Source organism: Chlamydotis macqueenii, chromosome 1 (genome assembly GCF_036417535.1).
Source record: "Chlamydotis macqueenii isolate bChlMac1 chromosome 1, bChlMac1.mat, whole genome shotgun sequence".
NCBI classification, from domain to species: domain Eukaryota; kingdom Metazoa; phylum Chordata; class Aves; order Otidiformes; family Otididae; genus Chlamydotis; species Chlamydotis macqueenii.
In genome coordinates this window covers 160,956,791-160,979,080 of record NC_141556.1, presented here as the reverse complement: position 1 = coordinate 160,979,080, position 22,290 = coordinate 160,956,791, and the positions used below count along the sequence as shown (strand labels likewise).

General features: G+C 43.7%; 1 protein-coding gene across 1 annotated transcript; it reads right to left on the bottom strand.

The window, feature by feature from the left end:
• Positions 1–2,608: 2,608 nt before the first annotated feature.
• Positions 2,609–20,917, bottom strand: DCT (dopachrome tautomerase). Its single transcript, XM_086741463.1, has 8 exons — positions 20,617–20,917; positions 11,361–11,660; positions 10,164–10,264; positions 8,914–9,080; positions 7,129–7,308; positions 6,894–7,029; positions 5,306–5,507; positions 2,609–3,088 (listed from the first exon to the last, which is right to left on the bottom strand). Exons 1-8 carry the CDS (start codon positions 20,915–20,917, stop codon positions 2,907–2,909), a joined length of 1,569 nt encoding a protein of 522 aa, XP_086597589.1. The 3' UTR covers positions 2,609–2,906.
• Positions 20,918–22,290: the final 1,373 nt, after the last annotated feature.

Genomic DNA, 22,290 nt, shown 5'->3' with positions numbered 1-22,290 from the left:
TATGAACGTAAGAGGAAAAAGTGATGGGCAGAGGTGGTCCATGGGCACCAGTGACCCCTGTCCCAGGTGGGCACTGCCCTCCTTGTCTCATTTCGGTGCCTGCACTGAGCCCAGCACTGCCAGCAGGGCAAAGGCAGGGCACCCCAGCAGGCACCACTCCATGCTCCCACTCCACACTGAGTCCAGGAGCTGAGGTCACCCTTCGCACTGATTTGTAGGACTCTGTGGAGATTGGGGATGGTGTGTTTTCAGCACTGTTTCCTTCAGTTTCAGAGTCTGTGGGAGTCTTTGCCTCTGGTTATGAGACAGAAGAGTCCCTTTTCATCTCACCCTGGCAGTAACAGCTTCAGTACACTTTATCCAACAATAGGTTGCAGGTATTTACTAACACCTCTATAAACCAGCAATAAAAAATGCCTTTTCTACAGTTTGGGGTAAGTGGAACGTTAAAACATGTAAAACCAACCTTTACAATCAGACTTGCTACAGGATTTCCTCCAACAGTTTTGTAATGTGCCTGTGCTCAACTTTCTTCCTTTTTAACCATTTCACATAAAGTTTACCCGTACTTCTTCCTTTCACCAAGGACACGACTTCCCTTGGTTGCTGGACCGAGGCTGTGCTTTTTAAAAAAGGGAGGAAAACGGCTTTTTGGTGTCACCAGGCAATTCTCCAGCGAGCCGCGAGAGGGCGGGCCGTGCTCTCTCTACAGCTTGCCTCAGCCAGACTCACACGCAACTGTGCAGAGCCGTCACAGTTTTACAGCCCCAATTATCAAACTAAGGCCCAGAGAGCGGGGGGGGAAAAAAAGCAACACGCGGATCTTTGATGCTAGCATTTTTTTTACGTGCTTAGTATCAACCTAATGCCCTCGCTGCTTTTCTTCTGGAAAGGAAAATACCTTTCTACTCTATTTACAAGTGAGAACCGAGCAACTCTCCCCTGTTTTACCCATCCGCTCTTAGGCAAAATCAGCTCTAATGAGTCAGGTGCTATGCTACAGGTGGTAAGGCTCTCTCCTTCCTGTACTCCATCGCCACTGCCACTTGCCTATAAGCAGAGCGGCTTGCAAACAAACACTTGGGACAGCAGTCTCCAAACCTCCGAGGGGGTGAAGCTAGTTAGGCACATACTATGCCCTGTGAGGCAAAGGAAAAATCTCATTCACCCTGGGAAGGAGCAGCTAGCCTGTCTCCTAAATTTTAGCATTCACGTTACATGAAGGACAAAAAGGTGTCAGTCTCCATCCAACAGCATCTCTCTACACCAGTATTTAGCAGGAAGATGCTAGAGATTTAGAGAGAAGGCATGTGAAGACTCATAGTCTTGCAGTGCTGGAAATTGGCTGCCATCTCCTCCTTGAGAAGGGCAGGCGGACACCTCCGACCTCACCACAAACTGAGACTGATCAGGGTCCAACTGATCTGATACATGCCCAAGCCAGGTCTCTGGAGACCTCAGCTGATATCCTTAGCACTGAGTAACACTGGTCCCTACATGGTAAAAATCCCCCAAAAGGCAACCTGAACTGGGATCTAGGGTACTGGGCTGAGCGGTTGTACAAAAAGTGCTCCAATCATTGGCATCCTGGGCACGAGCCAGGAATAAGTACGCTGGGACCCCCCAAAGCGGAACACAGATTGGCAGCAGATCATTGTCCACCTGAGGCAGCAAGAGCTATCTGAATGTGTGGTGAGCTTTTCTTTGCTCCAAAAAGTCCACATTTTAGAGGTTTGTGAGTTACACGTGTTCAAAGCTAAGTATATGTGAAGACCTATTGAGATCTTCTTTCTAGTCCACATGGCTAGTATTGAGCAGGCCTAGAAGAAACATCAGAAACTGTTACTAACTGGAGTTTTTTATTCAAGGTTACAAAAGCAGAGATTTTCTAAGACTTGGGGCTTCACAAAAAGCAAAATCTGAGCACTCCATTAATGTAATATATAAGCACCAAAGCTGACACAATCTTTTCAGGACTTCATTTGCTGTGTGACAATAACATAGGAGAGCCACCTAAATATGGTCCAAATCTATGTCTAAGTAAAGGAATAAATATGGAATATATAAAGGAATACTTAAGATCGGGTCTAGGAAGTGCCACATCCAAACCTGATCACCCACCTGCAGACCTGGGTAAAATCTCAGTCATGTTACTTTGAGTCCTGGGTCCCAGACTTTGGAAATTTAAGTCTACATTTGGCAGCAGAGCCAAAATAGTGAAGGACAAGCATCATTTTCAACTTCTGTCACAGGTCTCTAACACAGAGGTAAAACACAAGTGTATACCTAGGTGTCAAGGAACTCTTGCTCTTAAATTTTAGGAGAATTTGAGTTTGGAGTGCTAACATCAGCTTGATTGTAAATAACATATGGACTTGATCATGCTTTGATCAATTGATCAACCATGGAGTTCCTATAGTATTTTGTCAAACAGTATTAAACATTTTGAACCTTAAAAAAAGACTATGTTATTCAGCATATTTATTGATAACTGTAAAATAATATGTTATTCAAATATGTATGTAGAGTTAATAACTTTTAGCACATCTCTGAGCTGCTAAATGAAATAAAAAACACAGTGAGGTGAAAAATTATCTTGGTTATTCAAGTTGGTTTTCTTCTATTTGGATTCTCAGCTGTCTTGATCTAAATCTATAGAGGATGACTTACAAGTGTCACACACTCCAGATAATATTTGGTAAGGAGAAAAGTCTGGCCTGTCTTGGGCCGTGCACATATGCACCCAGAGACTTCATATATTACAATTCACAAGATAACAGGAAAACCTGAATGAGAGCAATGTAGTCAGCTGCCGAAGGAGTGTGTGATAAAGTCTCAGCTAAGATCTCAATAAGGCAATCAAGGTCACTTCCTACAAGAATAAGCAAAGAAACAAAGCAAGGTCGTTAGGCCTCTTCCATGTACTTTTTGGAGCTGAAGCTCACATTCATCAGTGGTTCAAAACCTCTTCTCTGCCTTCGGTGCTGGAAAAGTACAAGCAGCAGAACAAGCACAGCCAGAGCTATGAGTGCTCCTCCAATTGTGGATCCAACCATGGCAGCCCACGCTTGGGTTTCCTCAAGTGAATCTGGAAATACAAAATGTCTGAAGTAAAGACAGCCCATAATTTTGTTTCTCAAATCACAGGGAAGAAAGAAAATATCACACAGCCTGGTAATTATGATTACTTGTGTAACCCACTGGCCACAAGGGAAGCAGGTAATGCATCATGTAAGCAACAGACATACCAGAGCCAGATACGTTTCCTGCCAGAGAAGTCTACAGCTGAATTTAAACTTCAACTTTTCATACAAATTAAAGTGTGGAGAATGGGAAAGATTTACTAGTGGTAAGATAAAATGATCATTCTCTTATTTAATTTGGCCAAAATTATGAATGAGTTAAGCAATTCTTTCTATAATGACATTTCAACATAGCTGTTTCCAAGCTATTTTGGTCAAGAGAAAACCCTCAAATATTCTCATAGACCATAAAGCAGCCTATTGTTAAACTTTTAATTGAAAACACTACTTAGTATGGTTCTGCCGACCGACTTCAGATCACATTTTCTGATTTTGAATCACTTCTGAGGTTTTCTAAGATAATGTTGCGCATTCTTACAGTAACGCTGCTCCACTTGACTGAATAACTTTGTGTTTTGATTTATGCTTTCGGAAGCAAAAATTGCCTGCTGTCCTGTTCTGAAAAATGCGGCATATACCAAGACGGCAATAACTACATTTGCTTAAATATTCAGAAAAAAAAATCTCAAAAAGCTTAAGATATTTAGAAGGTACTTAGACTAATGGTCTTAAATGCAGATGGCTCAAGGAGATGTCACGCTGACTATAAAAGCAATGAAAAGTTGTGTGCCCCAATCTGCGGTCTCTATCAACAAAAGAGTTGAGGGCAATCACGCCCAAGTTCAGTAAGGTCCCAGAATGAATTGTTTACCACTTTACCATCTCTCAAGTAAGAGCCAGCAATGTATTACATATGTTGATTTCTAATGTGGTTACATGAAGTAGCATTAGTGAATTATGAATTTAGATAAAAGAGAAGAGTTTGAATGTAAAAACTTTATTATCTGAACACTGACCATGCAGACAGGGTTAGATATGCTGCTTCACAGCGAGCTAACAACTTATTTAAATGGGAGTTGAGAAGCTGCAGAATCACAAGTTGCCTTTTTTCTTCTCTGGGTACCTCATGCCCAAGTGGCAGCAGCATTTCCAAAGGAGAAGCAGGCACAGTGGTCCAGAGGGAGGAGAACTTAAACTCCATAAAATGGGAAGTTTAAATTGTATTGAAAATTCTAGGGACACCCTTGAGAAAAGCACTGCAGAAGCAGCTAGCATGCCTCCATAAGTCAGGGCTCCCCGGCATGAATGCAGCCTGGGGACGAGGGTTTCAATCTTTTGCAGTATACAGACTTTTAAACAGTCTCCACAGATTAATACCACAGATACATGGTAAGCATTTAGAAAAAATTCTTGGCCACATAGGTTAGATAAGCACCTACTGCCTCTCTAAGGAATACTGAGGTGGAGAAAACAACTGCCCAGATTTATCTGTGGTAAAGCATCTGAAGCGTGTCTTTCCTGCATTTCTTACTCTTGCGCCGTCGACAAATATTTGTGACTCCTGTTGCAAATTTTTTATTTTATTTTATCCATAAATACTTTGCTTTCTTGTTTTTTTTGTCTTTATCTGATTTGTGTCAAAGGTAATTTCAAACGAATAGGCAAAACCCTAAGGCACATCACACCTATGCACATGGAAAATCTTTAAAATAGGGGTTTTATAACGCAGAACACCCAGGTACATCTCTACAGGGTACAGGAAGATTAATGGAGTTCATCTCTAATGAGATTCACAGTGCAGATTCGGGGCCCTGTGCAAAACAAGTATTTTCTAATGACCAGCATTAGCCAGATGAGATCCCTGGCAGAGCGCTTGACCTCTGTCAGTTTACAGGACCCTATAACAGGCATAAACAGTGCAGGGTGCAGGAGCCAAAATCAAAGACTGCTCAACCCCAAAGGAGCACCACTGCCAATGCCAGAGCAGTTCAAGTTGATCCACGTTGCAGCAGAACAAACTAAGTATCTGCATACTTGCAGTTAACCATGGCTTACCTGGTGAGTTGTAACTACCTGTGTTACAATATGTGATTGCTAGCGAGCAGGTGAATAGACTCAAGTGTTTTGTGAAAACTGCCTTATTTTCCAAATGTTTCTGTCATTGAAAATGTGAACTGTCTCATCTCTTGGCCTGGAACAGCATCCACACCTCTGAGACGTACCTGGCAGGTCAATGGCATAGCTGTAGCCGAGCTGCTCCGCAGTTTGGAAGAGCTCATCATTGGTCACAGGAGGGAAAAAAGGGACCATGTTGTACAGTCTGTTGTGACCGATGGGGGCCAGCTCCTCAGGCCAAGCATCAGCATGGGGGCTAAACCGCTTCATCCACTCATCAAAGATGGCATCAGTAAAGGAGTGAAGAACCTGCAAATCCAGGCATGGGCACGCACATTTATTAAGCTCTTTCAGAACTCAACAGCATTTAAAACACTCATACCTAAGGTGGCAGCAGCTTTTGAAAGAAAGGGAAGAGGGTAGTATAATGTAGGTGAGATTTACAGAATGGAAAACTCATGAGAATGCAGTAAATTGATCTCCTGCATGGGATAGTTTGCTGTACATGTCCTTGTTGCTGCTTGTTCATAATAAGCTCTTTCTCCAGACAATTTAATATCAGCTGGCACTGAATGGGCAGTTCTGTCCTCTCAGGTGAGGACCCACTGAGCTCATTTTGCTGAATGTGCCTCTCAGAGGTATTTTAATCTCTCCCGTCTGAACAGGTATGGAAAATTGCGGGAAATTGGATTCCTTCATGTTCAATTTAGAGCTCCAGGTACCCATGAATTTGATCAGGTCTTGTTCAGTGAGTTTATCTGTCTATAAAGCACTAATACAGGAAAGTTGTTTCAGACAACTATTACAAACGTCTGTGTTAATTCAAACTAATTTCTGATGTACTCATGTTTTTAAATTACAACCTAAAAAACTTAGAAAAACTTAGAAAATATCCTATAGAAAATAATCTTGCATAGTGAAATTAAGATTTCATTGTATAAGAAAGAAATTAATGTAGAAATCCAAGAATTATTAAGGAAATAGGCTGTAGAACCACTACATATGTATTTGGACTACTTTCTCCAACAAAAGATTGCAAACTTAAAATAAAGGTAAGAAAGAAATTAATTGTATTAGAATTTCTCTATATATTCACTGTGGCTTAATCTAACAAAAAAGAAAAGAAATTGGAATAAATTTATTATGAGAGAAAGATATGTAAGTAGAGTCAATTGTTAGCTTTTTATTGGCACATTACTGTTTGTGCTCCTCATTGCAGTGCAGCACTGTACCAACGCACCAGCAAAATCACATTATTTCTATTCCCCAAGACTCTGAAATTAGATGCGCTTCCTTTTATCTTGTGAATTTTGAAACAAAGAAACAAACTACTCAGTCTACTACTCTAAAACAACTAGCCCACTTTCTTGTTGCTGTAAAATTGCCTGGTACAAGCCATCAAATTCAGGTACCACCTAGTGAATGGATTCAGGACAACATGACTTAGAATAACAGCTCTTCTCTCTAGAAACTTATTTTATATTTACAAATCACCCTGAGCTTTCTTCTCTCTTTATTTGACCATTATGCAGGGGTGGCAGTGTTCGTGGAAAAAAAAAAAAAAAGATTTATCCTTTTCTATTTAAAGGACTTATTTTTAGGGAATTCACTTTACTTCTGTTCTGCAAGTATCTGGTGACACAGCTGCCTTTGAGCTACAGCCACTGCCACTCAGGCTGGGGGAAAAAGACATACCACAAAGATGGGATCGTTGGCGGCTGCGTGAGGGAGAACACTGGTCCCATTCAGGAAAGAGTGAGCCAAATTATGAAGGCTCAGCATTGGCGAGTTACGGGCTCCACCTGGTTTATCAAAGCCCTCCAGTGCATTCCTGTGGATGGGTAAAAGCAGCATCAAGTAACTATATTTTGCTGATAAATGTGCATGTAAAGAAAACCCGTGACTCAGCTGGCTCTGGAGGAGCACAAACCTGAAGCTGAAACTGGAATTACGGAAAAAAGGGGGGCTATCAAACTCCTGCATGGAAAGGCACCTCCTGACGTCCTCCATGGTGGGCAGCTGCTCACTGGAATCCCTGGGCGGCCTCCGCTGCAGTGGCCCTTCATCACTCCCATTGCACAGTGTGACCAGGCGGTTGTAGTCATCCAAGCTGAACATGAAACACAAACAGGCACAAGTTAGAAGAAAGTGATGACACCTGGCTTGTTGGCTTTTTCTCCTGTAGTATAAAAGAGGCCTTGGCTGCATGTGAGAGAGAGCAGAGGTTCAGGGACTGACACCTCCTGGGGCATCTTGGTTCACCTCCCATTGCCTGGGAGCTGAAGTTATTGCAGGACTGCCACCATGCCATGACTTTCTGTGGCTTTGTGGCCTCTGCGGACCATCAGTCATGTGGACTAAGACTCCACCGAGAGGCAAGCACAACTCCCTTCACACCTTCTCCCCTCCCGAGGGCTTTGGAAGAACAGGTTTTGCCAGACAATCTAAGAGCATCTGAATTTTGAATTGAAAAATTTTCAGTCCTGAGTAAGGACTAATTTTTTTTACTCTTAACAAAGAGGAAAAAAAACCAGGAAAGTCTCACTGCAGGGTGGGCTAAGAAAATGCAAGGAATGACAGTAAACAGGATTTCATTTTCCATCCCTCATCCCCTTTAGAAGAAAAGCAACTGCAATGCATTGCATCCTCTTTTTCAGGGTCTGGAGGACATCCTGCTTTTGCAGGGGTTACCCACTAGCTAATGGGAAGCAAGTCCTTTATATCTGGGAGAGAAAGAGGGAAGGAGAAGGAGAAAAACAGTGTAACACTTCTGAAAAAAATCTGGGGTATTCACTATAAAAAGAAACAGAATTTTCAGAAACTCCTGAAGTAAACAAAAGCCCTTCTCTGCTTGACCTCGTCGAGGCAAAAGTTTAGTCATTTCATTTTCCAAGAAAAAACAAAATCCTATTTATCATAGAGAAAAAGAAGGGGTGAGATTTAAAGACAATGGGTGCCTAAAGCTAGAATTTCAAGTAGTTCTTTAGGTATACAGAGAAAAGAGTCTTTTGAAAAGCCCTGAGCTCTCAGTACCTCCGTCTGACTGGCTGCACGCTGCCCCGGAGCTGACAAAAGATTTTATCAGTACTGTGACTAGCAGCACCTCATGTCGTAGCGCCCCAATCCTGCACGTCAAAGTCCTGCCCTCACCCCAATCAGTACATGCCTACAGACAGCTGGCAGCAAGCACAGGGCTGTCTCTGTGTTGTTTTCCATGAGAAATCTCAGCCACTTTGAAGCCAATCCCCAAACTGCACTAAATATATCAGGGTTAAGATCTCACCGAATACGAGGGAACAGATTTTTCAGCCTATCTCTAGCTTCCTAGATGCCAAAACAGTTTTATGTTTCTGCTGCCAAAATCAGCTGGGTGATTAGTTGACATTACAAAGAACTGACACGCAGGCATTTCTTCTTTAAAAAGATACTTGCCAATGTGCAAACCCTTCAGACTGTTGGCAGTCTCAATGGCTGAATTGACTAAAAATCCTGTACCAAAAGAATCATATTTTAAAAATATACTTCCATAATACCAGGGGGGGAAGGTTTACACCACACCATCTACACACAAACCGACTGTGATTCCCAGTTTTAAAAAAGATGTCTCAGCTCTTTTCCTGCCACTCACTCACACTGAGAGAGCAGACTGCGCTGTCAATACTGAATGAAAACAAGGTTTGGTCAGTGTGCAAGTTTGCCCTAGATATTCTCATACCTGTTGCAAACTATTTGCCACCGGGAGAACCTGGAGCTCAGGCTGATCAGCCCCGGGTCCTCCGGCCGCGATGCTCCAAAGAGCTGGTCCGTGCAGATGTCGCACTCATTTCTACCCGTGGCAAAGTTCCAGTAGGGCAGCGCGAAGGAGTCGTTGCCCATCAGTCGCTGCAAGGGACAGAAACGCATTAGTAGGGAATCACCTTCAAAGGAAAGAGACAGAAAGGGACTCCTGCAAGTTGGTTCACTGGCTATTCACTGGCTATTTCACTGGATATTCTGGTTTTCATTCTGCATTTCAACTGCACGCACTTCACAGTGCTGCTCCAACTCCTTTCAAAAGATTGGGGTATTAGGTCAGTCCTAGCAAAGACACCGTCACTAGTTACTCGGCTGTTTGCCTGCACTTCTTTTGTTCATGTTAGGCTTTCTACTAACTCAGAGACCAGATAGAAGAGCAGGAGCAGAGACGAATCAAGCCTTAAGGAACTAAGAGGCTTTCTGACTGACGTAAGTGGGTAATGGGTAAAATGGAGCATGTGGTTTGCTTTCGCTCCAGAAAGGCTAGCCCTGGGGAAGAATCTGAACTTGTATTAACAGAGCAACACAGTGCATTTGCTTGTGCTGGCTTGTTACATACGATTTCATGCTAGCAGTCCTGCAGCTATTTTGATACCAACCATTTTCATCAGAGATCTGCCAGGTCAAAATACAGTAACATTGCCAATGGAGAAGTAATGCGCATTGAAATGAGTCCATGCTTCAGCAACTGACTGTCGGGCACACGTTAACATATGTTTCTTTAAAAGATGTATTATTGCTAAATATATGCATGTATTAAATGTACAGCAAGGGACATTTAAAGGGGGCAATATTGAGAGTTGCTTTCTTTAAGATGGTTATTTTCAACACTAGCAGACAATATCTGTTACCAAGTTTTACGTCTAAGTGTTGCTTTGATTTTATTAATAAATACTGTTACTTCACATCTTCTGTCCTCTCTTGTGGAGATGAAGAAAAAAAATCTCCATGATAACCTTCACATCATTGTTCACAGTCAGAAACCGTTCAGTCCTCAGTATCTTGAAAGCACTTATTTCACTTTAAAGAAAAAAGGATCAATGAGCAAACACTCCTGGGAGTTTGGGTAAGAACCTATCCTAGGAAATAGCTTACCCTTGGCTGCCTCGACAAAGTCACACAGCAAAACAGAGAAGCTGCATGAGGAAAGAGAAAGGCTGTTCAGCTAACCTGCAGGTCTCTCTCCAGCAACAGCAAATGGTACCTATGCCATGTAACAAAGGCAGGTCCTTGATGGGAGAAATCGATACCTGTGAAGGGGCGGCCAGGTCCTACAAAGGGAAGATAAAATAAGCACTTAGGCAACAAATGAGGCTCAAGAGAAAGAGAGCACCTTCTTCTATTGCCTGGAGTGGAGTTAAACAAAAACCTGCAGCTCTGCACCTTTGGAAAGACCGCACATAACAGAAGCTACAACACTTACACGGGACAAGTGAAACAAACTCCTCTGTGGATGTTCACTTCGGTGCTCCTCAAAACTTCACATTCCCCCAAAAGCTGGACACTGTGTATCATATTATCTCATTCTCTTGCTCAGTGGCAGGAGTTACACTGTGTATCTATTAAGAGAACCTGAGCATTTTCCACAACCTACCAACAGTAAATCAGTAAATTTTCTTCAAATTGTGCTTGTTATTTCTTGTATTGTGCCCTTTTTATCAAATATGAGAACTAAGACACTCAAAGGCTAGGGGCTTCAAACCACATATGGATTTGTTTATCACTGAAACAAACTTCAACCCAGAATCAAATTTATTTATCACTGCAGCAGCACTGGAAGTTGCCTCTTTACCTTCCCACATGGAGTTAGACACCCAAGCCTCTAACCTGGTTTGGTTTTAAAAGCTGGATGTGGTTATTCAGGCAAATCCCATCCTTAGTGACTTGCTGAAGGGAGCAGAAAGCAGTAGCCCTCTGGTCCCTAACACCTCTGCATGGACTCTGCTTTCCCAACTGCAGAGCCCCTTTCCCACTGCTGCTGCATCTGCCTTGTCCTGTGGGCTAGGAACATCTTTTTGAAGTGAATCACTACCTGACCACTCTTCAGTTCACCCAACAGTGGAGCCCATGAACTGTCTCCCTGTCAGACGGAAGATGTACCAGGAGTGCGGCTGGTGTGCTCCAGCCACCACAGGATGTTCAGTCACAGGGACCAGGCTGCAGCAGGTCTGATGCAGGCCTCCCTCAGCTGCAAGCGGCCACTGGCTTGTCACCACCAACTGTTTCACTCCACAGATCCATTCCTACTGGGACTCACTGCTCACTAAAGTAACGCAACTGTGTTAAGCACACTTACTTTTCTTCAGCAATGATACTTTTCACCCTTCCCTTTACCTGCAGAGCCCCTTGGGTAAGAAAAGCACTAACCTAATAGCGTGTCTCTGACTGAGTAGTAATGAAGCCAAACAAAGTAGTTATAAATACTGCAGTTGGCAATTTGCGGTTCCTCTCCGGTGGGACCAAGCAGACTTAGCCAGTGCTGAGTTGCAATTACATAGTCTGGGTGAATGGTTGTCTTTGCACGGTCTAGAGCATCGAAGAACTGCTCCCTCTCCTCTGCCGTCAGGGAGTGGACATCCTTCCTGACAACCAGTGGCTTCCTCACATTGCAGTCGGGACCGGTCCAGCCAAACTTGCAGTCGCCACAGTTATAGCCAGCAAAGTTTCCTGCATTAAGAGAGAAAAAGCAGTCATGGCATTATGAACCAGGGGAAACTAACAGTGAAATGCAGAAGAATTAAGAATTAGCGCTCTTTTTCCCCAGAGACACCAGTTCCTAGAAGAGACAGCAGCTGAGCAGACTGGCAGCTTTGCCAATTGCCTAAGCAGAAGGACGGCTCACGTCCAGAGTCACGGCAGGGCCAAGAATCACACTCAGCCGGTTGGGGAGGTGAAGCACTGGGTAATGGAGGTGATGCCCCAGGGTGCCCAGAGCTCTGTGAAGCCCTCAGGCAGATGAGGAGTCCCACCAAACAGAGGGCTGAGCACTTCAGGTTAAGCATGTGATGAAGTGCTTTGCTCAGCTGGCTCTCAAGTACTTCCAGACTTCCAGGATCAAACCCAAAAAAAAGTCAGCTCACATGAATCCTTAAGCACAGAAAAAAAAAATCCCCAAACAAAACAGTTCTCTTAAGGACAAAACTTAGGAAAAACTAACGCCTGTTAACAGTGTATCTGGGGCCCAACACGATCCAGGACAAGCACCAGGGGTCCTGCAGGTCATGCTTTAAGCATTATTAAATGGTGCTGCAATAACAGCCTGAGAAATGCAGTAGTACCATCGTTCCCCGCTAGCATTGTTCCTAAGGCAAGCAACAAGGTCTGCTCTAGGCTATTAGCTCAAACTCTCTAACGGGGTGGAAGAGCCCAGGAAAGCAGAGCTTGCCGTAAGCGTGGCCTCTCGCCCACCGTGGCAGACTGCCAGCAGCAGCAGAAAAGCCCCGCTGTAGCTTGCTCTGCCTTTGCCGGGGGAGACGGGGATCTCCTGCAGCGGAGATCCGCCTCCCGCCCGCAGGCAGGCAGGCTGCTGGCCTAGCGGCGTGTAGGGCAGTGGGCACGGCTGCCAGGGGAAGGAGGGAGTGGAGGGGCAAGCAGGGCTTCTCTGGGATCTCCCCTCAGTTCTCAAAATCTGGACTGAGACTCCCTAACCCCATTGGCCCTCCAACCCCAGGTACACGCTCACTCCACAAGAAGTTTTTTCCAAACGGCCACAAAATCTCACTGCTCCCGCACATATCGGTGCTGCTAGACCCAGGACAGGCTTCTGGCTAACACAGAGAAGGGGAAGTGGCTTATGAAGTGTCCTGGCTAGGCAGACATTCCTAAGATGTACGGTTGAGTCTATGAGCAGAACAACAGTTAACACTGAAGCAAGATTTGAGATTGCCAGGGGCTACAGGGCTTATTACCAGCTTCTAAGACCCCCAGGGTTACAAGGGCTGTTACCAAGAAGGCTGTGTAGTTATGGCGAGCTCTAGGATAAGGGCTACTGAGCTCTAAACATTTGTGACAGACTCCTGTGAGACTTGCCAAGAGGGCATGAGGACTCATAACTGTAGGTTTGGAGAGCTTATGGTTATTTCAGAGGCTCCAAGATCTATAGGTTTATTTGCTATCATGAAGCTTAGGACCAGTGCTAAGGTTAGGGACCACAAGGGTAAAGACCTCAGTTAGGTTTTGGATCATGCACAGCCCGACAGCATACCATGAGGACAGTTTCCAGGTGTATGGCTTGCGTTTCATCCCAATGCAGGTACGAGCATCTGGGCTCAGCCACCATGTTCCAGCTAGGACAGAAGGCACCCAAAACCAGAGGTCTGCATTGGTTTATGCGGATGAAGACTTATGTCAGAAAAAGCAAATAGTTTATAGTTTTATGAAAGAAAGAAGATTGCATGGATATGTTATTATTGATAAGGGCAAAGATTAAGATGGGAGGGAATCAACATGGAAGGTTGATTTTATCTGATATCCTGAAAATCCCATCAGAAGAACACAATTGCTGTTGTGAGTTTGGTGTACTCCACTACCTGTATACTTGCTTATTCTTCACAACTCAGCCTAGCTATTAGGGCCCATCACGTACTCAAGCCTGTACTGACCAGATGACAAATATCAGGAATATCTTGCAACACTGCCTTATTATGCCACATATATTGGACAAGTTTCAGTACCTGGACCATGAAGTTCTGGAAAGCAGCTCTTGCCCCCTCCCATCCAAAGGCACAGTTCAATCCTTTATAAGAGAAGAGCGGCAAAGCAGGAATTAACCGTGAAAAGATCTGTCAATAACCTTTTGTGAGATTGATGGTGACCCTTCCAGTAAGTCAAATAACCCACAGCGCTGGGTAAGCATCACATAGAAATATAGCACTAACAGAAACAGAGTTGGTGTAGGACCAGGTTTGTCCTGTCTGGTCTTGGTAGCAGAACAAGATTCCACCAGTCACTTGTTGAGACTCTGATCACGCCTATTGCTCTCTCAGTGAGGGCTCTTTGAATCTACACAGCTCTTGATGCCTGAGATCATTTTATCAGACAACATCCCTGTTTTAGGTATATTTTATGCACCTCCTCAGGCTATGAAAAGAGATCTGCAAAAGCCTGAAATGATGAGTCACCTTGGTGGGAAAAAAAGCTGTTCTCCACCTGTATGGCATCTGGAGCCAGGTGGACCAATGAATCATAGAATCATAGAATGGTTACAGTAGGAAAGGACCTTCAAAGGTCATCTAGTCTAACCCCCCTGCAAGAAGCAGGGACATCTCCAGCTTGATCCGGTTGCTCAGAGCCTCATCCAGCCTGGCCTTGAATGTTTCCAGGGATGGGGCATCCATCACCTCTCTGGGCAACCTGTTCCAGTGTCCTATAACTCGCATTGTAAAAAATGTTTTCCTAATATCCAATCTAAATCTACCTCCCTCTATTTTAAACCCATTACCCCTCGTCCTATCACAACAGGCCCTACTAAACAGCCTCTCCCCATCTTTCTTGTAGGCCCCCTTGAGGTACTGGAAGACCACTATCAGGTCTCCCTGGAGCCTCCTCTTCTCCAGGCTGAACAGCCCCAACTCTCTCAGCCTGTCCTCACAGGAAAGGTGCTCCAGCCCTCTGATCATCTTTGTGGCCCTCCTCTGGACCTTCTCCAACTGGTCCATGTCCTTATTCTGTTGGGGGCTCCAGAACTGGACACAGTACTCCAGGTGGGGTCTCACCAGGGCAGAGTAGAGGGGGAGAATCACCTCCCTCGACCTGCTGGCCACACTTCTCTTGATGCAGCCCAGGATGCGGTTGGCTTTCTGGGCTGCAAGAGCACATTGCCAGCTCATGTTGAGCTTCTCGTCCACCAGCACTCCCAAGTCCTTCTCCTCAGGGCTGCTCTCAATCCATTCTCCGCCCAGCCTGTATTTGTGCCTGGGATTGCCACGACCCCGGTGCAGGACCTTGCACTTGGCCTGGTTGAACTTCATGAGGTTGGCATGGGCCCACCTCTCCAGCCTGTCAAGGTCCCTCTGGATGGCATCCCTCCCTTCCAGCGTGAATCCTCACCTGCTTCCCCTGGGCAGGTGCTAATTATACCCAACTGGTGCTCTGCAGGATTTTCACCCTTAACTGCCCAATCTATGAAGTGATCCAAGGGGTCTACTCTTTCCACCACTTTATCAGACACTTTTCAATGGTACATGAGGTTTTACTGAGTGAGAAAGAGCACTGCAGTGAAGAAGAGACTGGCAAACAGGAGGAGCCAGTCTCCAGGGAAAGTCGTATTTCATACTGCAGTGTTCCTGCTGATTGTGTTGGACATTTTTGTAATGTCCTCAGGTCTATTTGGCAATGTTCTCTTGCCAGAAATGCACACAATAACAACACTTCATGAAATTGAAAGCTGCTTTTTGTCATTTTTCTTTTGTCATCTCCATGCATCACAGGACTGTCGCTATGCAGTAGCTGAAATGGTGAGAAGCTGATGGAGGTCTGTGGGATTTCCCACACTGCAAACAGGAATGACTGCAGTAAACGGACCCGGATTTTTTATGTTCCACTCAAGCCACTTTTTCAGCTTTTGTTTGTAAAGCTCTCTACCACGCCACTCGTCTGGAAATGATGCATTGATGTTTTCAGAAAGTTCTTTTACTGCCTTGTGGACGTCCCACATGATAGCACTGTGAAATATATGTCCCATTCTCTTACAACTTAACTTCAATATCTGCTACGCTAGTGATGGTGGACTTCAATGGTACAGCTCTAGGAGAGCAAGAAAAGTAATCTCCTATTACCAGGATATAGCACACAGTAGACAGAGAGACACTTTCAAGATCCTTTTGAACACAGGGACCATAGGAACACATAAGGATTCAAGCCTTAGCATTTTTTTTCCTTCAGTGACTAAATTACTTTTTTTTACTTCAGTACTCAGTGTACTAGCTCTCTGAGGCTATGCCAGGGACAACAGAGGTTATTCTCACTTCTTCTGGTTCCTAGAAAACATAGTGTGGAAGGTCATTCTGGCACACAGATGGGAGATCATGTCATGAATGGGGTCCAGATGCTCCCTGCTTGTTCCACTGCTTTCAGGAACAGCCATCATACTGCTGGTGGGCAAAAAAAAAATCATCTAGACTGTCTTCCCCACTAAACTTTTTTTCTGGAGATGGGATCACATCCCTTGGGAGCCATCTTCTTCCATGCCTAATCTCATCATCATTAATGGTGCTCTTTCCCAGTCAAGTTAGGTGAATCTGGCTGTTTCTGTAAGCACTATGGCCATGCTACTTCTCCCGTTGGGTCAATCCATGGGCATGGCACTGAGAAAGTGACATGTCTTATGACATGACACTTGGTATGTGTTCATACACCTCACTGGTGTATGCTAACACCAGTTATGATGTACCACTGTAGCTCCTTCTCAACCCCAGTGATTGCCTGAGCTCACAGATAGGGATTTTTCTACCTGAAAAAATGAACAGAATCATACTCTATGAACAGAGTCATACCATGTGGTTAGCCTTCAGACACTGAGCATAACACAAATTACCAACTCTATCAACTCAGTGTCTTTTCCTCAGTAAAATGAGCCCATTCAACACTCATCATCTTCTGCCTTGTTTTGTTGTACCAAGATGAAAAAAGAGCAGCTGCCATGCCTCTTCCTTCCACAGAGACCAGCTTAATACACATTATTTATCAGAAGGGGAGAAAGGACCCCTTTTCAGACTTCTTGAGCCATTGCATTAAAACAGGATCCTAAGGATAGGATCAGGATTGCTACCATGTGAGACAAATGATTAGCTCTTCTGTCTCTTCTAGCTCTTCATTTGGACATAACTGCTAGGCTGTAGGATGTGGAAGATCTGTACCTAGCACAGGCTCTAACAGGGTCATCAAGGTATTATCCTGCAGCCATATCACCTTACAATAACTAAAGTAACTGTATTTTATAACTACTTCAAAAGCTCATTTTTTACCTGATGGGAGGGCCGTCATATCAGCAACATGGCTTAACTGGGAATTTGCTTACACCGAAACAATAAAATTTAATCTTCTGTCCTCAGCTTGATTATATATTGCACAGGAATGTGAAAAGATTTAATAATTTTTTTTCCTCAAAAAACTTCTATGGAAAAATAAAATAGAGTAATGTTCAGCACATGTCCACATGTCAACCTTGGAAAGTGGCAGGAAAAAAAAATGAATTATAATTATTTTTAACTCCTCTGTAAACTCAAAATACGTCTTTGTTTCATTACTGTCACAATCTATACTAGCAACCACATGATCGACTGCAGTGGTTTTTTCACAATAATCTTCTGTACTGATTTTTTTTAATGCTATACTAGATCTGTATCCCATTAGAACAATTTTATCCTTTAGAACTCAAAATAGCATTTAGTTCATAAATCTTCTAAAACAGTATTCTTCTAAACAAAATTTAACTGTCCCACTGAAATACTACTTTGTTGTATAATTAACTACAAGTGTCAATTTTCAGAGTTAGACTAGTGCATCCAACATTTTGTCTAATCCAACACATACGCCTTATTGAAATACAAATGACCATTTCCCCTTCACATAGTACTGCATGCTGTCAGGAACTGTCATCAGGTCATTTCAGTTTATGAATTTATATAAATTAAATTAATAGTAGGTGAACTCAAACCAATTGTAGAACACATACAATGGATTCAAAACTGAAATTAAGCAGGAACTAAAAACTCTTTGGTACTTCCCAGCTACATTCAAGCCATAAGCATATCTCTTTTTTTGAGAGAGATTATATTTTTGCTGCCACCACACATTGAGTGAAACATGCAGCAAGCAGCATCCTGACAACAGACTTGGAATTGTCTTTTTGACCATGGCTCTTTTTACAAAAAGTAGGAAGTAAAGTTGGGTTTTCTGTTGTACTAATCTTATTCTGTTGTATTTGTCCTCAGCTAGACTAATGCATATTATCTGCTAAAGCCCAGAAATGGAAAAGAAATATGGTTTTTTTTTCTTTTCCTTAGAAAAATTACATGAATTTGAGAAAAAAAAATATTAAAATAATCTGACCCCACAATAACCAATCATCAATATTTGTTTATGTTTGGGATTTTCTCCTTTTTTTTCTTTTTTTTCCCTTTTTTTTTTCAGAAATGTTGAGCACCCAGACCTATATTGATACGATTTTAAGACATTTTTCCTCAGTGAACAGCGACAACAAAGGCCAAATAATCAGAGTTCCTTTTATCCTTAGCCATTAAGTTTTTTAGCAGAAAGCTCAAATGGAGTCCTTTATTGCAAGAAGTCCAGAATCCCCCCTTTGGAAAATTCTGGCCCCTGTTCCTCACAGCTCCTCCAGGTTTCATACTGTGCAGCCATCAGCTACACGACACATTTAAATGGCACTGTCTAACCGAAGATAATCAGCTACTTGGCAGTTAGGGTTCCCATAGCTATCGTTTATGCCATGTCTAATCTATAAATTAAACAGTGCCAAGATGGCACTGGAACACGACCAGAAAGAGCCTTGGCATGGATTGGAGTTTACACAAGCCAGGAACCATTTCAAATAGGCAGTTTGAACATAACACTCATTTGGAAAATAAGATACCTTAATAGTAGAGATGTGCACTCTTCCACGTCCCTTTGAATGACCATATTTAATTTACTACTATAGGTACCACAGCCCTAGATGCCTAATAAAGATCACATCACCTAAAACTCTAGTGTGCAGACCACCAACCAATCTATAAAACAGAGTAAAAAAATACAGCAAAATACTAATAGACATAGACACGTGATCACCAGCATTGTAAAAGCATCAAATTTAATTAAAATCCCATGCAGCTGTGAACTTCTTGGTGTTCTAGAAATGCCTTTGCATGCAGCACCAAACTGACCACAGCAGAGCAGAGTCCAGAAAATCTTTCTGAAAAATCATCCTTAAGGATGCCTGCCACCTTAATGTTTTATCACACGTATATTTAGATAACAAAGACTGCAAGGAGAAACAGGAATGCAAGTGAAATAAAAACACAGAGCAAGAAGCCAGATTTAAAGAGCCGAGGAGAGCGGACAGCTCAGCAGAAGGAAGGCCGAATGAAATGACATTACATTCTGGTCACGTAACTTGGGACCCAGCCCTGCAAATATCAAATACCAGCACTTACCTCTACTTGGAAAAGCAAATTAACGTCTGCCAATGCAGACCACATCTGTCTATACTGCTCTTCAATCTACTCCCAGGTTTCAATGCCCTAATTACTCAGACTGCATAAATATTGAGGTATGCCCATGTGCTTCAGTGCTCTTCTGACTGAGGGTCTGTGCTTGCCTCTGATACTCAACTTTAGTTTTAGAAGTATATAAGAACCTTAAAAATGAAAAAAAAATACATCCTTTTTTTTTTTTTTTTGGTAAAGTGTCTGGAAAAGCACTTCCACACAAGCATTTGAAAGCTAGTCAAAGAAAGAGATAAAAATTTATTTATACCCTGAAGTCTATTGTTATTATTTTGAGGAGCTTCAGTAATGCCAGGTATCCATTTGACTCATCTGCCACTACCTCTCTGCCTTCAGTTGATAACAGCGTTGCAAAACTTAACCTCGTGGGCTGAAATTTTCTGCAATGCTTCTTTCTCAAGGTTGATCTGGTTGATCTTTTTTGATGGTAAGAGCCAAGGTGTATTCTAGACAAAATGGTTCAGCTAGTTCTAAGAATCAAGTTGAAGGAAAGCAGGCTATTCTTTCCATGTTAGAAAATCCAAACAACTTGATGTTTCCAACAAGAAATCCCAGGCTGCATTTTAAATCTGCCAAGCAAGTGACTTCAGTGCTTGAGATACGCCTTTTGCCAGGCTGCTGGTACCATCTCCTGCCAGCGCTGCAAAGCAGCCTGGGCTGAGGCTGCATTTCCTCCTCATTTCACCCCTTCTTCAACCAGGCCTGCTGCTGCCTTACCCTGCCCTGACCTTCATCTTCCTACTCCCTCCCTCCCTCCTGCCAGCACTAGTGAACTGGTCTTATTAAAACCTGATCCTTTTAGCCTGGTTAGTCTTCAAGCACATCTCCTGCCTGATTCATTTTGCCTCCAGCAGGTGAACACAGAGGCCCACGTAAAGTCACCATGGGAAGGAGTGGCTGGATATAGGGAGGAAAAGAACAGGATGGTGGTTGTACAGACCCATTTCAGATCAGAGTGAGTTATAGACGTAGTTAATGACCCTGGGAAACACCCTGGTCAGATATCCACACATTTTAAATGCACAGGGGTATATCATGCTGCAAGGTACGACTCCAGGAGGAATAACTCTCTGATCAATGCAAACTGATCCAGGTTCACTGCACCACGATTAGCAGTAACAGAGGTTTGGATGCAGCACTCAAATGTCCAAAACCCTCTGGAGAAAGGTGACGGGTGGCTTACAGGGACAATTCCAGGGCAAAGAGGAAAACTCAAAAGTTTGCATGACAGAACTCTGATGCTCTGAAAAAGTGCAGAAAGCATCATGAACATGATAGTATTTTTAGGAAACTGATAATATTTGAAGCCTTCTTGATGCCTTATGCCATCAAGGATGTTTCTGGCCTTTGTAGCAAGGTAAGCAAACCCATCCATTCCCAATCCCTAGCACCCCTCTCACCTGTGCACCGACAACTTTGGTTGAAGAACTTGAGGGGCCATCGTTCCCGGTCATCCACATTTCGAAGGGTGTAGGGGCCGCTCCAGGGCTGAGTGTCCACCTGCACCTCCTGACACTGTCCTCTGCCCTGCAGGGACCCGCAGACGTTGCCTGGCTCCATCCCCAAGGCTGGGCAGCAGCGCTTCAAGCGAAGGGCCTCCACTGTCATGCAGGCACGGGGGAATTGCGCCTGCACGCCGGGGGGACAGCAGCAGCTCAGGTAGCCCAGCCCAGCCCAGAAGAGCCACCTCAAGGCACCCATTACGGCTGGGTGCAGGCTCTGCCTCTCTGTTGGACTTGAGTGAGGAGAGCTTGGAGTTCTCCACCGTGGGACAACCTGGCCTCGTCACGGCTTCATGCCCCGACTGACCGGGATAATCCCTCTCACTGCTGAGGATGCTGGTGTGGGGTGTTTGTTTAATCCTGCTCTCTAATTGCCTTGAATGCGGTTCAAAAGACAAGAGCTTTGGCTTTGCGGTGCCTGCCCAGCAGCCACGGCTTTCAGCAGGGTTTATATAGAGGTTGGGAGAAGCCCTCATTAGCGGGATTAGCACAGCACAAATCCTCGTGTTTTGCACATGACATCAAGGGTAGAAAAGACACCAGTGTGAGAGCAAGTTCGGTGAGCTCTGGCCGCTTGTCAGGAGGGTGAATGCCTCGGATTTATTTCTCCAGGCCTTTCATGAGCTTTGAGAAACTGATGGTCTTATTTTAGCTGAGGTTGCTGGAGAAACAGGTTTCTTCTTTTAATCAAAACCCTGTAAACAGATGACAAATAGAAGAGGAAATCCCTTCTCTTTTCAGTTCATTCACTGCAAGGTAATACTTTGCACTAAAGCAGTAGCGGTAAAAAAAAAATGAACTGGAAGAGCGGAGGATATAAGTGCATCATTAACAAAAATTAATAAACCTGGTAGTAACAGTTTGGGATGGAGACTCCACCTGCTGACTGAAGAACTCCAGTGCTTGTACTATAGACATCTGAGTGGCAAGTGGAGAAGGGTACCCTTTTTAATAGCCTTTTTGCATGCAAAATAAATTATTTAATTGTTTTTAAAGGGTGAGTGGTTCTTGTTTTCTCTCTAATCCTTTCCTCATCATTACACCAGAGATTGTTTTGGGACTGGTCTGGCTTCTAGGCTTTCAGAACTGTCAGAGTTGAGCATTTATTGCCCACCTGGCAGGAGACAGTCTGTAAGATCAATACACTCACCAGACATGCAGACAAGTGGTTTTGTTCAGGACATCAACAAAAATTACTTTAAGAAGCTCCTAGCATGCAGCAGTTCTTGCCCACAGTGCAACTCCTATGGGCTAGAGGAGTAAAAGGAATAAATCAAAATAAAATAGTGATAGGTCATGCGAGGAGACTGGAGCAGTAGCTATCAGTTCAGTTCCACCATACTGAACAAAAAGTGGCAACTCCCTCTGCTTCACTGAAAGCTTTCTCTACCTCCCTCCCGCACACCTCTATTGTTTAGCCATTTTTGTAAGTATATATAATGAAAACAGCTGTGGTTGTGTCTCTGCTGTTCAATATTTCCATGGATGTTCAACCATGCCATTCTGGCACAAGAAGTCTATTATCTATGCAGCAAACTTATTGCCGTCATGCAGCTAAGGAGTTCATCCGCA